Here is a 17,493-nt window from a genome sequence, read left to right on the forward strand (position 1 = left end):
GCTTAAATGAGATCTCACTTTAAGCAGGGCTGTGTTGGCATGGCAACAGGAAAAAAAAGGAATCAGCAAGCCTGACACTCCTTTCCAGGAGCAGCAGACTTTGTGTGACTCTCATTTCTGTGAGAGATGTTATAGCACCTACCTCCTCTCCACCAAAGGTTAAAACTGTGGCCGGTGGGTGTGGAAGGGCTGATGTTCAGCCTGTGTGCTGGCAGGACTTGCCCCCATCAGGCAGACCTGGGGATGCCTTGTCCTGGGCTTTCCTTAGCCTGGGCTGGAAAGCACATAAACCAAACACCTGAGCTTCCACAATGGAAAAACAGGAAGAAAGGATTTGCGAAGTGCAGGGCTGAGTGGGTTAATGACCACACCTCCAGACACAGGTCAAGGGACCTGGAAATGGGGCCGGCAATGCCCACCAGCACATCCCATGCCATCATGTAAGAACCGGCTGCTTCCCTTTCAAGGTGACTTTGGAGAAGATACCATCTCAGCTCTGCCTGAAACAAGAGTAGCTGTGTGCCTGCAAAACAAGGCTCTGTTGTTTAGTAATGAACCTTCTTCAAAATCTTCCTGCCCTCAGATCAAAACTGGAATGAAAGATTATATGCTGGCACAGTCCCCAGCAATACCACCTTCCAGCTGCAATTACAGAGACCTCTGCTCAGTGCCGAATATTGCCCAGTGTTTCTGAAAGTCCTTTATTATGCCATCATGGTGATGGAGACCATGATAGACCCTTTAAACACAATAGGAATGAGCCTTTGAAGTGCCCCATCTCTACCTCTCTCAAGGGGCAGAGCTGAGGCCAGCCCAGAAGGCAGAAGACTGAGGGGAGGTGTGGTGGGGTTTTAAGAGGTCTAGTTTTTTTCCTGTTAAAGGAATTTTCCCCCATTCTGTTACTAAGACGATAAATCGCTAGGTGCTTAAGAGAAAACAAAAGACCTGGCTGCTCCTTTTGTTTCACCTGGGTGTGTGGTCAGTTCACTCTCCTCGTTGGGAGAGAGAGGAGCCGCTGCTACTTTTCCGGCCGCTTTTCTTTCTGCTGGAAACAACACCGGGATCCCAAAGCCGCCTTCCCTGCCCCGCTGGAGGCCGGGCCGTGGCCGCCCTGCCCCGCTGCTGCTTCGAGCTTTCGCTGCGCTGTAGCCGTGTTCTCCCTGCCTGCCCAGATCTCCGGGGGGTTCCCCGCTTGGATATATCACATCTGCCACCTGGGATTTGTGCTCGTCCCTGCCGCTCCAGCCTGCTGGTCCAGCCTGCCGCTCCAGTCTGCTGTTCCCGAGGGCCTGGCTGGACACCGGGGCCAGCTGCCCAGGGGTTTGTGAAGCTCCTTTGTCCTATCCTTCCCCGGGACCCCAGACCACCAGTGCCGCGTGCTCCCCGAGCTTGCTCCGGAGCGCCCCCTGCAGCCATGGGGGAACCATCGCACCTGCCCTGCTCACCGGGAGCCGCCAGCGCCCCTGCCGGCTGCGAGCGGAACTGCACCCGAGGGGAAAGGGCCTGACAGCCGAGAAGGCTGGCACTGGGTTTGTGATTGTTTGCTGTTACTGCCATAGTTACTGTTGTTTGTTTGACTGGTTATATATATAATAGTAAAGAACTGTTATTCCTATTTCCCACATCTTTGCCTAAAAGCCCGTGATTTCAAAATTATAATAACTCGGAGGGAAAGGGGTTACATCTGCCATTCCAAGGGAGGCTTCTGCCTTCCTTAGCAGACACCTGTCTTTCAAACCAAGACAAGGTGCCACACAGTCCTGCACAGTGCTGGGCCACCTGTCCATGGCTCCACCTGCACAGACCTCCTGGTTGATCTGGGGTAGCTCTTTCCACCCTTGTACCTTTTCTCCTAGCTTTTACAAGTCCTGTCTACTTTATGTAATTTATAAATGCACAAGCTGTCTCCTACAACACACTTTGAAAACTGAAAAGGACTCTAGCAGAACAGGCCACAAACTAAAATGTGTCTTCTAGGCACAACTGCCCCACCAGTCACTCCGCTAATGCCACTGCTGGATCGTCAAGATCTGACCAACAGAAACAGCAAAGTCTGCATTTGCAGCCCTCATTAGAACAGGTACTTTAACATGGATGGTGGGGAGGGAGGGCAGAGGCAAACGTAAGAAGCAGAGACAAGGCAAAATGAAACTCCCAGAATGCATTCCATATTTGACAGGTTCAGCAGCAATAACTCTCCTGGCTACAGCAGTCCCCCAAGAAGGGCTGCAGATGTTTTCAAAAGGCAACTTCGACAAACAGAGCTTATGGCATACAGTCTAAACTATGGTGTGGCTGGAACATGTTACGAAAGATGCTTCATCCATATCCCAGCCATCTTCCTTGTTACATCTCCGAGGTTATCGATTACATTTTCTGACAGCACCAAGTAAGCGCTGGTTGCCAAGCCAACACAGGAATGCTGCTCTTGCTTCTTAAGGAAGCACAGCTACTTTTGCAATGCTTGTATTGTAACAAAAAACCACTAAAGTGAATTGAAACACCAACAGGGAGCCCAGAGCAAATGGCTGGTTGATGCCTGCTCTTGGCCAGATGCAACACTGATGTGGCACAAATGCAGCAGTTGGCTCTAATGGTGTTACTGCACCTGGTTTTCAAAAGCAAATCTGAACTACACACTCCCAGAAAAGCTCAGGGATAAAAGAGATTTATGGCTGATGTTCTCTATGTGTCTGACTCCCAGCCATGGGAACCAACATAACCTGCACACCAGGTTATCTCACCCTACTCCCTTTCAGGCAGTAATTTTTGCATTCTGCCCACAACTGTGCCAGACCCTCCAAGCTCCTACCAATACATGTCAATCACTGACTGATTTCTGAAGCCCCAAGATGAGGTGGGAGGGCAGAGCCAGCCCCTCAGAGAGGTTATGACTGGACAAAAAACAATGTCTTACCGGATTGACTGATAGGCCAGCCACAGGAAAACCCACAGAGACTGGTCTATATAGTAATTACTGAATATTTTACAGTCAGGGAGAAGATAGCTGTAGGTAGGGAATGTGAAAAGATAGAATTTCTGTGCCTTCATTCCCAGTCCTCTGCAGAACAACTGCGAAAGATCTTTATAGCAAGGTTAACAGAGACTGGTAAAAACCCCAGCATTTTCTACAAGTGCCCCAGAGTGGGTTGTCCCCACCTTCACTGTCTTCAGCAACATAATTTGAATATGTCTATATGTCCCAGAAAATGACACTTGTACTACACTTAAAACAGAGAAGAAAAGTTTCAGACGCCTGGTATGTTCGCCTGTATCTAAACTGGCAGAGATGATGGTGTACAGTAATTACTGTCACATTTCCTGGGCAAAGGGAGGGAGATCAAAATGCCTAATTAACAGCTTCTTTCCCATAGGAGCCACCAATGACATGGTAAGATACCTTCTTCCAGCTCTGTAAAATAAGTAACAGAAATAGGACAAACCCAGCAGTCACATTCAGCTCTGAATGTCACTGGTTTTACATCCTTCTGTGCATTTTGTCTGCATTGCTCAAGACATGCTGCTTGCTGAAAATGCACATTTGACAACAAGGCTGGGAGGCTTCTTTGGGAAACAGGCATTCAGGGCTTATCGGGGGGCGGGGGGCTTACTAACTCCAGAAGGACTTGGGCAGCAGTAGGACAGCCAGTGCAAACAGCCAAAAAAAAAGGAAAGCTCTGACAAAAGCAGTCCTGTTGGAAAGAAAGACCGAAAAGGCCTCCAAACAAAGAAGGCCTGTTTCTATGTCTACTGCCAGTGCCATCATTACCACTTGTACGGCAAGAGAGAGAGAAAGGAAAAGGAGATCAAATCAGATGTCACTAGATGAGGGAACAAATCATTAGCACACCAGGGGACCAGGCTATGACTCTCAGTGCATTTCAGCCTGGAGAGGCTGTTGCATTTAGTGACCCCAAATACGGTGCTGCCATTCTGCTCCATTGCAGCTCCAGGCCTAGTTCAGAGGGACTGAGGGCCCTCAGCCCACACAGCTAAGCACCATGGTGATTTTCTAACAGTGCTGTGCTGATGAGGGCTGTGAACAAGATCCTCTTTACCTGAAGACTGGCTACTGTAAGGCAAGCCTATGGAAGACAATGGGATACAGACTGTTTCCTTGACACACAGCAGGAGGCTGAAACAAGCACAATTCCTGCCTTCAACATGTTGGTCTTTTTTTTGCATAGCTATCCCCAAAGGGACTCTGGTCAAGCACTACTTGCTACGACAGGGCAGTCTTTCAGGCTCACATTCCATGCACCTTATAGAAATATGCTCGTTTAAAAGATGGTCAGAGGAATAAGTCTGTTCCAGATGCCCATTTAGTCCAGCTGAACAAAGCCTGAAACAAAGGGCTGAATTAGAATAAATTACATTCCAAGTTGTAATGTGGTTTGTCTCTCCCTAGTTTTCAGTTGTTTCCTGCTGTCTGAATCCCCTCCTTTCTGGGCTAGTAGTATCTACCATCACACAAAAGCTGGTTTGTCTCTGGATAAGGAGATAAAATTGGATCTCTTTCTATCGTCCTTAGCTTATCTTACAATTTTCCTTCTTTCCCTGCCTCTTCCCACCCCTGCTTTGCTCCCTCACAGCCTCCATCTCACCAGCTCTCCTGCTGCTGAGTCTGTTCCCCCGCATTCCTCAGCCCCTTACTCCTCCCTCAGCTCAATACTGCCACTTCTTCGTCCCTCTTCACAGGTCTAGGGCGCTCTCTTTCTGGTTCGCTTACAGACTAACACACACCAGTGTCTGCGTTCCCCCAGCCACCACAAATTCCAGCCTCTCTCATGGATCTGGTCATGGACTGCCTCTTATCCACCTTCCTCGTGACTCCAGAGCCAAAAGTGCCCAACCTGCAGTCAGATTGCTGTGCCATGTCAGCAATCTGAACCTGCTACATTTTACCACAATCCCTTTGCGTCCCACATGGTTTGGCTTCCCTGCCAGTTAATGAAGGGCTAAGTTTTGTCACTCTGGTGTGACATGTTACTGCCCTCAACATTGTCTGACACCAGGACACAGACACTGTCCTGAGGCTCTGGTATTAGATTTCAAGAAATGCTTTCCCTTCATCTGTCAAAAAAATAATTCATCAAGTAACAGTGCGGGTAATCCAAACTCCCTCCAATTCCAAACCTGAATTTGGCATATAATGAAGAAAGCACTTAATCAGTTGAGTCACTGTATATAAAGACATATTGTAGAAGATGCTTCACAATGTTCACCACTATTATCCCTAATTATATAAATTTGACTAGTTAGTTACTACATTACTGAAAAAATAGATGCATATTAAGTGCAAAAAGCCAAACCTTTGCAGCTTGATGTTCTTGCAATTCAAATAAAATGGATTATGTTGAATTGCTGGTTCCCAGAGAATGCTGCAGCGCATCTGTACTCCTCCTCACAGCTTCCTCCCAGTTAGCTGACCACAACTTTCCAGTGAGCAAATAAAAGGCTGCCACTCCCATGTTTCACTGCAGGTCAGACACATCCCATGCTCTACTATGGGGTCCAATCCAAGCTTTGCTTGTCAGCCCACTTCAGAGTGAGTTTCTGAGGATTACACTATCACATCCCTTTGCATCACACATTTCACGTGACATGAAAATGTTTGGCTTGACAAAACCTACAGATCTCATTCTCCACTCTTTATAATTCCATGGTCCTCACCAAAGATGCTCTGTGTGTGCAAGTGAAAAGGGACATGGACAGGCATGAAACAGGGAGAACACATTGAAACTCAGTGGTCTCAGGTTGTGGGATGCTGCAGACTGCACCAAAGGCAAAGTGTCTTCAGGAGCACCTCCAGAACAGCATGGGATTTGTGTCTGGCAGAAGTGCAGGACTCAGCTGATCTGCCAGGGGTAGCCCAAGTACTTATACGAATTTATAGCCACAAAATGCATACAAAAAGAAATAGGTGCTTTACCACCCACACTTGTATCACACCCCTAATAGCTTCCTGTGGGCTATGCCAAAAAACCTGGCCTATTCTCCTGCGCGTATCTACCTTTGACTTGGGTGGCTGCTGGATCAGGCCCTGAGGCTGCCCTGTCCACAGCTCTGTGCACCCTCCCACGTTCCCATCGGTCCATTTGAAAGGAAGGCATCGATGTGTCTCCATAATGCAGCCATTACCAGCATGATACTGACACAGATCAATCAAACGCAATACAACAGCCAGATTCAGAGGATTCCAAAAATTGAGGTCAGGCTCAGTAACTCTTTAGACAGACGCTGAGAGAGAGAGAGAGAGACATATATACACAAAGGCACATTTTAACTGTGCAAACCTAAAAATGTCACTTGTAGTGATGGACTGGATGCGTTTTGGGAAGAACTGTTACTTCCTCCCCCATTATCATCCCTTGCCTCTGCATCAGTGTTGGCATAAGATGCGTTTGTCCCTGTGGCCTTATCCTAACTTTTCCCTTAACACACAGCCCTCTGATTTTACAGCACAAGCCCTGCGAATGGGTGTCGTGCTGCTTTGCTGTGCCTTGAAGGGTCTATCGCCCTGCTACAGAACACCTCTTCCTAGGAGAGGGCCATTTTGTGGCTAAATCCCAGCTCCTGGGTCAGTCAGATGCAGCAGCCCTTCCTTAGGCGAAACACCTCAAAAATGCACCAGGGATTGGGAGACACACAGCTGCCTGGGAAAACCCTGTTTAAACTAGTGCTCTGCTGCGCATGAGCTGGTTGTTGCAGTTGCTGGGGATTTACAGACTCCAACATGAAGGCTGAGAAGCCAAAGATTTCCTAGGCTACAGTGCTGGACTTGTACCAGAGAAAATAAAATCCCTGTACGTCTACTCAAACCCACAGCTTGGCTTAATTATCTCCATTGACCTTGGCTTCCTGTGCATTTTCTGCTCAGATGTTTGGAGTCAGTAAGCTACTACAAATGATTAAATGATTCACATTATTGACAATTATGTGTATCAGAGTGGTATTTAAAAACCCTACTTGATGCAACACCACACTGAAGTTACAATCTGCAAGCAAACGCAGCAAAGATGACTAAATTTTGTTGTGAATAACAATTCTGATTTCAAGATCAAACTCTGAATCGAACACCAAAGATCTAGAAGTCCTGCCTCACATTGCATTAAGCACATCCAGTTAAGTAAATACTAGTAAAAGTGGCAATAGACGCTCTGGTCCCTTTCTATCACTACAGTAAGTTGCCAACTGGTTTCTCCTTCAAAAAGACAAAAAATATTGAAAAACACGTATCTTAAGTATCCTAGGATGGCTTACATTGCATTATTTAAATGTGGGCTTAGCCAGAGTGTGAGCGTGCAGTGCACAAGTTTCCAGAGAGCTAGGAATTCAGGCACGAAGGCAAGCAGTTCTACGGACTTTTCCAGTGCTCAAGGACAAAGATGTCATGAGATAAGCTATATTAAGACTCCCAAACAAAAGCTTATCAACAGTAAGTCTCCACACCAGAGATCTTAGAGTCTGAACAGACAGTGAGAAAACAGCAGGGAAGGAAGAAATAAGGCCACAAAGTGGTGACTGAAGCAAACTTCACCTGGATCAAGAGTAATCTTGTTCCTTCAGCAAATGTGTGTCCAGCACTACTGCATGCCCTAGAACATTCTTCCTCATTTTGTCTTGTTCTGCTTTTAACCACTTGCCTCAAAAAGCGACATGAAAAGGCATTACTCCAATGCCTGCTGATGGCCAGCAGTGGTTTCCTTCCTCCTGTCACCCATTAGCTGCAAACTTAATTAAATGTTCGGATCTCTCTCTGACCAGCACTCAGATCCTGAGCTTGAGAGAGCCTGAGAAAAGCATTTCTCTCCTCCCTTTCTAAGGATAGGAAATTCCTCTTCATCCTTTAAAGTTATCCCTGCTTTTCTATATGTATGGGGAAACTTGTCCAACATGGAGCGACAAATCTGTGGCAAAGATGAGAAATGCACTCAGTCTCCTCACTGCTAAGAACTACAGCATCTCACCCCTCCTGCTTATTTGCTGGCTAAACATAGCATAAAGTTGGGTTACAGCAAAGAGACAAGACCTTGTTATCATCTCCCCAATCATCCACACTGTGTTCACCTGAATGCTCACACATGATTTCTTTTACCTTAGCCAAAATTTGAAAGCCAATCTGCAAGAAGAGACTTAAAATATAAACACATTTACTTTTAGCAGAGATCTCCATTTCCAGCACAATTTCTTATGAAATGACTGTATGGTCCAGGATCCTTAAAATTCTCCAGCTGCTGAGAAGTTATGGATAGCATCTCCAAATGCTGTCAACAGCCAACAAAACATTACTAGAAAGATCTCTTTAGCATGCATGAACGGATGCATCAAGGGCAGTTGCGTCTATACAAGAGAAATTCTTCTTGCACTGCACTTTTGGGGTTTGGAGTAGGAACTCTGCACAAAGATAATTAGCATTTACTTCTAAAACAGGAAACTTGCCTTGCATATTTCATTTTGACACAGTCACACTCTTCTTTTTTTTTTCTGCAAATAACAAGCTGAATTCTAAAAACCTTACATAGTTTACAAATAGACAAAATCCCAGAGAGCATCCAGCAAAATATGGCTGGGCAAAAATGAATAAATGCTGACACTGAACTGTGGTGTTCCCAGTCAGAAAGAACAATACCTTGCTTATGCCAATAGTACATGGTTTCAAGAAGGTGTTGTTACTTGTGAGCAACAACAGGAGAATCCATCTTTCTTGCACACACAAATGCACAAGCCATCCATGCACAACTGTTGGGCAGTTTCCTACTCCCTCATAACCCAGAGGACCTGAGCAGCTGCTTTGCACCAGTCTGTTGTCGCATCCCTTGACAGGTAACCCTGACCCAGTTACAAAGATGCACTAAGGCATGGTTATGCCTTTCCTGAAGCCTTCTCAGAGCACTGCCCAGAATCCTGAGTATGTATATGACCTGTTGTAAGCCTGGGTGAAGATGTAGCTCTTGCAGTGAAGAGCTAAAGCCCTTCCAAAGCACATACACCCTCCTGTCAGCTCCCCCATGCCCCAGGGCATTCTTGACTCCACCTAACATTTCCCCTTGGAGAAATACCCAGAGGTCTGCGGAGCCCTGTGTTCTGCAGCAGGGCATCGAGATGCATTACCTGCAGTCTCCCTGTTCCCCGATGACAACTCTCCGTTGATCCCATTCTCTTTGGTCTGAGCATATGTCCCTGGCTGCTCATGGCTGCCCAGCCTCAGCTCCTCATCCTCTTGGTACGAAAATCCATTGGCACTTCTGACCAGTCCGGCACTTGCGCCACCCTGATCCTTAATTTCAGGTGAATGTGGGTGTGAAGAAGCCTCTGTTAGCTGACCTGAAGTCCAGTGCGGTGCCTTGGCTTCGTCTTTCCTATCCTCGGCCATGGCTCCTTGCCTTCACCACTTGGCCTGTAATGACATGAGCAGGAGAGATCAGTTCCAAATGAGTGACCATGTCCCTGACTGTCAGCACAAGCACGTCACCAGCAGTGTTGCTGGTAAATTCAGGTCTGGCAGAGGAAAGAAGCATCTCAGTGTGTTTTTCTTAGCTGTGAGTGAACTGATTTAAACCCAAAAGAAACCACCTGAAGTAAAAATTATGGGTCAAGTCTTCCCTGACTCTCACATGCCTTGCAATTATTAGCACCATTTTCTTGATGGCTGCCCATTCAATAATCTGATTTTAACTCATTAATTACAGTTAAAATATCAACCCAATTAACAAGAAATGAATCTGTCATCACAGTGCCACAACACCGTCCCAGGGCAATAAAGGAAGAATGCCACAACTGCTACAAGTGAAGCTGCTGCTGCAGTTGCACCAAGGGGGTGCTTGTCAGGCGCAGAAGCACAAGGTGACGCGGCCTCTCCAGCACATGCAATCTGCTGCTTGTTGTGACAGAAGCCAGATTTGGGAATTTGCACTGGGTTCCTGAACACCCATGCTGTTTGACCCTCACTTAAATGCTGTTAAATCCCCTCACTTGCCGTTCTGTGAACATTCACACCCATTCCCTTTTGTCCAGAACAGTCCATGGGGAACAGTTTGTTTCTCACATAAGCACTTACATTCTCTTTTGACTATCAGTATTTGTACAGAAATAAAACTAATCATTATGTGCTACTTCACACATATTTCTCTCCTGTTAGTTGGCTCTCATTTGTCCAAGCCAAGGAAAGAAGCCACTGCATAAGCCATAGCACTTGGCTATTCCTCACAGATAAATGCAGCAGTAGCTCCTCAACATGTAAACCTAGGAGGCAATAAATCATAATCGTGTTTTGATGATAAGGTAGCCTCTGGAGAGGAGAAGGTGACCTGCCCTGACTTAGCTACTTCAAAGTGAAAACCAGTGGGCCTTTTCCAAAAGGACTTGCCACCTCTTTTTTTCCCCGGAAGAAAAAAAACATAAAAGCAGTGAGCAGAATGCAGTCAAGCAGCCACATATCACAGAGGCCGAGCAGTCTAGAAAAGGCAGCACAAACTGGATAGTACATATTTTCAAGACATTTAACAAAAAACAAACCATAAAAAGAAACAGGTTTCCATACTGTCAGGTCAGTTCGAAGAAAACCTCTAAACATGAGAAAAGGCTATTGTTATTTGCCAGATAATCATTCATAATTGATAATTTGACCTCTTTCTGATCTGATATTATAATTTAATAATAATGGATTTCAGAGCTACTTCAGATTTTTAAAAAATCATGGTGAATCACAAAATTAGGTTTCATTCACAATACATGACTCAAACTGGAGTTCCATACCAAAAAGGACTAAAAACTCTTTTGCCTCATGGTGAAATCATGTTGCTTTAGAAAGTGCTCTACCCACTCTTCCCCTGATCCAGCATAATTCCCTGGAGTAACTAACTGCATAAAGACTGAAGGAGCAGGTGAAACTTGCAGTCCAGGTTTTCCTTTGAGCTGTAATGACAATGATGGGCTGAGCAGTATCACATGCCTCAGTCAACCACAAGTAAGAAAGGAGTAAACACACTCCATATCCCTTTTCTTTCCCCACCTCCTTTACCCTGATGGGAGACTCAACAGGGAGACATTCTGCATGTCCAGACAGAGCTTTAAAGCAGCCATCTCACATCATACCAGGAGAGCTGATGGTGTCATTACAAAGAACAGCTCAAGTTGGGCAAACACCCCCTCCTACAAACAAAAAAAATATACCTCTGCCTCTAGATCTGTTTATTGCATGATACTAGAGTACGTTTTCTGATCAGAGGCTTTCCAAAACGTGAGGCCACTGGACAAATGTCTCCCTTTTTACAGGAATGAGCAGCACACACCCAAAGCCACCAACATTTGGGATCTGAGGACAGAAAAAATCCTGTTCTGGGAAAAAAAGGGAGACAATTCTCATTTATGTCCTTTGGGGAAGCTCAGGAAAAAAACACAAAAACCCCACAAAAAACAACCAAAGAAAAAGCCCAAGCCCTAACTCAAGGCTTTCCTCACCAACCCAGTGTGCTTTCAAGCTGAGAGTGAGACCCAGGAGCAGCAAGAACCTGCCCACCAGCTTCACCAGTTCAGCCCCTGAGAGGGCTGAGAGGAGGGGAGGAGCCCAGAGACACAGCAGGACAGGGAAGGGCTATGAAAGAGCCAGGTGTAGGGAATGTGGCTCTGAAAATCACTGGGACAAATAATGGTTATATTCCACCACTGCAATTTGGTAGCTATTATCCCTGAAGTGTCCTTCCTGGTTCCAGGCAGACACTCCCTGCTTCACTTGAAGCTCTTGAGGAAGGATATTCACATCCTCACAATGGACTGTGTCACAGAAGTCCCCAGTGAAAATAACAGAAGTGCTTTTATCTTTAAAAATAAATATAGTGGGCAGACTTCAATGCGAGCTGCGTGTATCTGGAGGCAGAATTTGTCTCAGTATTTATAAAAGATGGTTACAGAGTAAAGCATGGATGAATTCATTCTTGCCTCTCTGTTATTCATCAAGTGCTCTCAGAGTTTATAATGGTAGGAGAGACACAGTGAGTGAGTCACACAATACATCTTTGTACTCAGAAATTTAGCAATGACTATCTGCTGTGTGCTGTGATTCATCCACAGCTTGGGTTAAAATCCAGAATACACTGGTGTGCTCTGCACCATCAAGTGAGTTGTTTTTCTGTCATTTAATTAGCATATAATGGAATTAAATGAATCAGGTAATGCAAATATTGACACAGAAATACCAAGAGTGGCCAGATAATACAGCAGAATTTCAGTAGTGATAGCTATGTAACAAGAAGAAGCCTGGAATAGTTTGGACAACCTAGGGAAACACTGTACTTCAGGGAAGTAAAAAATTCCTCTTTTTACCATGAGTTTCTTATTCTTTGCATATGCTGCAATGAAGGCTTAAAAAAAAAAAAAATAGCTAAGAAGGCACAGCCAGTCCTCTAAAATGTCATGTTGCTTTAGTTAAAATTGATCTGGATCTTTATGAGCCTTTCTTTGCTAACCATTACAACAGACCTGCTTTATCAGGGAATACACAGCAGCAATCTTGCAGCATGTTCTCACTCTTTGTCTAAGGTTAGTGGTAGTGAGGGGGTGACCAAGGCAGGTGCTTGACCAAAGCAGAAAGAGCAAGTGGAGCTCACGAGACAGTACCAGCCTTGGCTGCACCAATCTGCCAGCACAGCCCCTTACTCCAAAGCCATTCTGGCCCACACCATGCCTACAAAGCTACGGGGTAGGCTGTGTTAGCTACATAGCACAGGACTGTGGTAACACTCCTCCTCATCCTGAAGTCTGATCAAAGTCACCCATGCAAATCACTTTATAGGACTGGTGTGGGCAATGTCCCCTCCTTCCAGCGGGATCAAGTAGGTGCTGTTGAGCACCACAGACCACATCAGTGATACTGACCCACGCCTGTGGGCCGTGCACAGCCCTCCCAAAAAGGCTTTCATTGTCCAGAGTGACATGGAGGATGCTGCTGAAGCCATTGCTTGTTCGATGAGATCATGCCTCACTGGCAGCAGCAGTGATGCAGCAGTGAAGAGATACTTCACAGACGTTAAATTCATGTCCTTGTAACTCAGGCAGTGCACTGAGGGGACAGAATTAGGGATCTGAACTGGACATCTTGTCTTCTGAACTAATAACCTGAAGGAGAAATGATGATAAAAATGAGGCCTCCCAGCTTTTTCAGCCATTTGGGAACTGTAGAGAGACACAAAATACTTAGAATTAAACACAGAGGGACAAATCTCCTGGGGGATATGCGGTCTGATGTTGCTATGACGAAGACCACTGCGGGGCTGGGGCGGCAAGATGCCAATCAATCCCAAGTCCTCCCGTGGATCGAGTTTCCCCAAGACACAGACTCGGAGGGTGGGTCAATGGGCAGCTCAGAAGCTTAAGCCGCATCCCCCCTGGGCTGCGCCCGGGTCCAAACTCCCTTTCCCTGTTCGGGAAAATTCGCGGTTACTCAGTTGTTCACTGGTTCTTTGTTGTACCTCCCGCCTCTCGGTTTCCTCCCCCAGTGGTTCTCGTTACATTGTATCCTCCCCCTGGCTTGTAACTCATTGGTTGTTTTCCCCTTTCCCCGTGGCTTTCAAACCCCCTATAAAACTGAGGGAAAAGCCTCCGGGTGCCATTATGATCATTGCCGTGTTCTGGTTGCTAAACTTCTGACAATAAACCTGTTAGAAGCCTTACCAGAACCCCCTCTGTCTTCCTTTATCTCCGAACTAACATGAGCTTAGATCATCGGCTCCTGCCGTGTCTCCTCTGCAAAGAAGCCAGCGAGCGCTCCCAGCCAGCGCCTTTCTTGATGCCGAGGTCACTTCTGCGATGCACAGAAGCAACGCAGCTGGACTCTCTGATCGAGGGCACAGAGCACAGAACTGTGTTAGTCTGATGCTGCAGTTACCTCCTCCTTTTGCAGGCACTCTACACATATTTATTATTTCTCCACATATTTATTAATCCATAAGCTCTTTCATGTGACATCGGCTCCCACTGCCATGGCTGGGTTGAACCAAGCCCGAATGCTTTGAACTCCGTGCACAGCAAATCACCCACAGTCATACAGCATGAGGCCATGATATGCAAAACCCAAGATAATGCTGAGTTACATTTCCTGTCGTGCTAGCTGTCCAGAATCATCTTAGTGTTGTATTAACACTGCCTTTGCATATAAATGGATGAATTTTCTACAAATGTCTTACTTTTTAAGACAACAGAATAAGACAATACTGAAGACTTTTGCAAATAGCCTGCCTTCCTGCTTCAAGCCATGTTTTTACCTGCTCTTGTATCCATGAGCTCACTCAGAGTGAAATTAGGGTATTTAGTTTCAGGGAAGCTAATTCATCAGCTAAGAGAAACAGCCACCTGGATACACAGAGGAAGAGCTACAATTCTAGCTCAAGCAAAAATTATCACTGGACGTTCCTTAAGGGAGAGACAACACACTCCTCAAAAAAGAAAAACAAACTGGGGGTATGGCCAGATCCTGAGCACAGTGGGAAAGAGAGGGGAGGTATGCCCGCTGTATGGCTCCAGCACCAAATTCTGTTTCCCAGAGGGCAATTTAGCTCAGACGCACCAGAGCACTGACTCAGTTGCCCTGAGTCCCAGCTGTGTCCAAGTCCAGAGCCAGGAGAGGGAGGGGATTACTCCGCAGATGCAGGCTAGGGTGCACAGATGTGGCTAATGACCTCAGGTGTCCACGGCTTCCAAAACTCCTCAACGAGACTGCCTAGAAGAGATTTTCTAAAGAAATTTAAGAGATTCAGAGAATTTCTTTCAGAGAAAAGAAATTAATGAGGTGACATGTTTGTAATTTTTTGCAGAAAGAAGGGCACCAAGAATTAAACAAGAAATTAAGATATCTTCAAAATGAGTTACACTATACATAAATAGGGTGCTATTGAACTTACACTGGTAAATAACACAACAATAGAAATTTCATGACCATGCACCAGCTGTACAATGGGGATGATGGATCTGAATATTAAATACTAGGCACAGTGATTTAAAAGGTCCCAATGGAATTCACCAGTAAATTTAACTTACTAACAGCTTACATCTAGAAGAACCAAGGAAAGCAGGTAGGTATCAGGAGGCCGGAATAGAAACAAGAGGCAATTTAGTGGGAAATTTAGATGGACAAGTTCCAATAACCTCCTGCCACCTTCAAAAGCTCAGGCTGTGGTATGCAGTACACAAACCCTACCAATGCTGTTGTCTTCTTCGTGGACTCTCCACACATTCACAAAACAAGAAGGCAAATTTTGGATGCCATTTCACTCCTGCATTTCAGCTAACATCTCTCAAATTAATGTGATTATTTTCAGATGTGAGTGGTGTGTTTCACATTGCTCAAACAGAATGACAGAACATAGCAAGGATAGGGAGAGTCTCATGGTGTCTAATGGGAACCACGTCAGCTTCCTAAACGCAGTCATGGTCCAGAAGCCACAAAACGACTAATCAAAGTTACACTTGATGCTAAATGTCTAAGTGCTGTAATTGCAGTAATATGGAATATTATTTGAGAGAATTATACATTCTCTCCATGGGAGCCACTTTACCTCGCTAGCCTAATAAACGATGAACAAATTTCTCTGGTATTTTATAACAAATACAACTTATTTCTTCCTTGTCCACTGCTTGAGTTACTAGCTTTCAGCTAGATCCCTCTTTCTTGACAATAGGAGCAAGACCATTCCCTTAAGCAACACCTTGCATCCCTTAAAAATGCAGGCAGTGTTCATTTCCTTGCACTTGTACTAGCATTTCATGGGTTGTAAAGGCTTTTCCATTTCCACACTGCAGTTAGTCAATAGGCACATATTCTTTGTAGACAACCCTTTTGATTGTACCTTGGATTACGAAACAAATGAAAAATAATGGATGGCGCCTGGACCAGAGGCTGAACAAAAGAGGCTTACTGTGGGAAGATGAAGAAAATGAACCACAGTCTGCATGCCTGCCAGAGCCAAGAACGAGGGATGGCTGCAGCCTCAAAAGCAGTGGATCAGACCTGCAGCACTGGCACAGCTGAGACAAGTTCCTGCACAGTGTCCAGGCCCGCGACAGCAGAGATTTAAACCCCTTTCAGAGCTCCCAGCAGTTGAGCTGGACACCAGTGGAGCCGGGCAGGTGGGAAGGGGGGGTCATCCCGCTGCAGAAATTGTCCAGCTCCTAAAGAAAGTGGAATGCTTTCACTTGGGGAAATGTTTATCTGACCAAGCCCTGCTCTGTGCTGAGTTTCAAACTCTGCTCGGCCAGGTGGTGCACCCAGGTGCTGTACAGGAGGGATGAGATGCAGCATGTTCCATTTCCACTGGTAGGAAGCACGTCTGTCCCAATGCAGAACACAGGCACAGGTACAAGAATGAGCCATTCACTTGTTACTCTTTACTCCCTTGGGAAGGTGTTCATTTCTCTGGGCTGTCAAAAAGCACTTGAGCTGACTCCTCTTGGATGCTCCCCTCTGAGACATTCTCGCCCAGCTTGGAGGGCTGCCCTCACTCCTGTGCTCAGGGACCATATATCAACTTGCTCAAACTCCAGAAATGTAAAACTGAGTGCCCCTCTCTCTTGAAATGGTGACATCATGGTACTAGCAGCTTGTGACTGAAAAAAACCCCAATAAAAAATCTACCATAGAGCTCACTTCTAGACAAAAAGAATTTCTGTACACACCTTCTTGCTTTAACACCAACCCTTTCCAACGAACCCCCACATTCCTATCACAATTGCTTCCTGCAGGATACAGGAAAGGCATTTTAGCTGGTGAAGGAGATGGTAACCATAACAACAGCACCATGACAACTGACAAGTGACACCTGAAACATGAAATACAGCAATAACTTATTACCAATAAATTTGGTCCGCAGTAAGGATGGGAAAAGCGCCAAAGAAGCCATAGCAGTTAGTGCAGGTGCCAACACAAAGAAACATAAGTGTCCCTGGATTAAAGTGCGTACAGTTCTGCACATCTTAAGATGAGGCACAAAGACAGCCTTGTCTTCTGATCAGGAAACAGAGAAGGCAGTTTCTGCTCAATCCTACCTGAGATCTCTCCTGCCTTAAGGGAGCTGGAGGGACTAAAGGATGGAAGGAGTGCTTCTGGGAAGCCAGGAAGCTTCCTGGCAGCTCCCAAATTTCTCAGCTTTTTGTTTCCACAAGACTCATTGAAACAACGCCTGAACAAGGACAGGGTTCCTCTCAGGGGAGCATCTCAAAGCCAGACATGCTACATTGATTTTTCCACCAAGCACAATTTCAAATGGGCACCATGCACTTCAGAGAAGGCATTGCAGTTGGCAGGCTTGTCTGAAACAGGAGGCTCTGCAGCCCTTAGCCAGCAGCCATCTAAACAACCTGTGCCAAGGCTCTGACTTCAGTTCTGGCAGAGAAAAAGATTCACCAACATATGTAGCTACATCAGCCTTTTCACCCCCAGTGCAGAAGGCACATTAAAACCCACCATAAACAAACAGCACTAGCTCCAAGGGCTGTGTCAGA

The 17,493-nt window shown here is 45.8% G+C and overlaps 1 protein-coding gene across 48 annotated transcripts in view; it reads right to left on the bottom strand.

Annotated features, from left to right (window-relative positions):
* The window catches only part of MAP2 (microtubule associated protein 2), a 241,516-nt gene that overhangs the window by 61,576 nt on the left and 162,447 nt on the right, over window positions 1-17,493 (bottom strand). For 30 of the 48 annotated variants that reach the window (XM_039555191.1, XM_039555190.1, XM_039555200.1 and 27 more), the window contains one exon: window positions 9,115-9,400. The exons of 15 other annotated variants lie outside the window; for them this stretch is intronic. In XM_039555191.1, coding sequence (XP_039411125.1) covers window positions 9,115-9,376 — 262 coding nt within the window. In that variant the 5' untranslated portion in view covers window positions 9,377-9,400. Of the gene's footprint in view, window positions 1-9,114; window positions 9,401-14,563; window positions 14,692-17,493 lie in introns of those variants that run through there. 3 more of the 48 variants (XM_039555203.1, XM_039555202.1, XM_019286257.2) reach the window with 2 other exon arrangements.

Source organism: Corvus cornix, chromosome 7, assembly GCF_000738735.6.
Source record: "Corvus cornix cornix isolate S_Up_H32 chromosome 7, ASM73873v5, whole genome shotgun sequence".
Classification (NCBI taxonomy): Eukaryota; Metazoa; Chordata; class Aves; order Passeriformes; family Corvidae; genus Corvus; species Corvus cornix.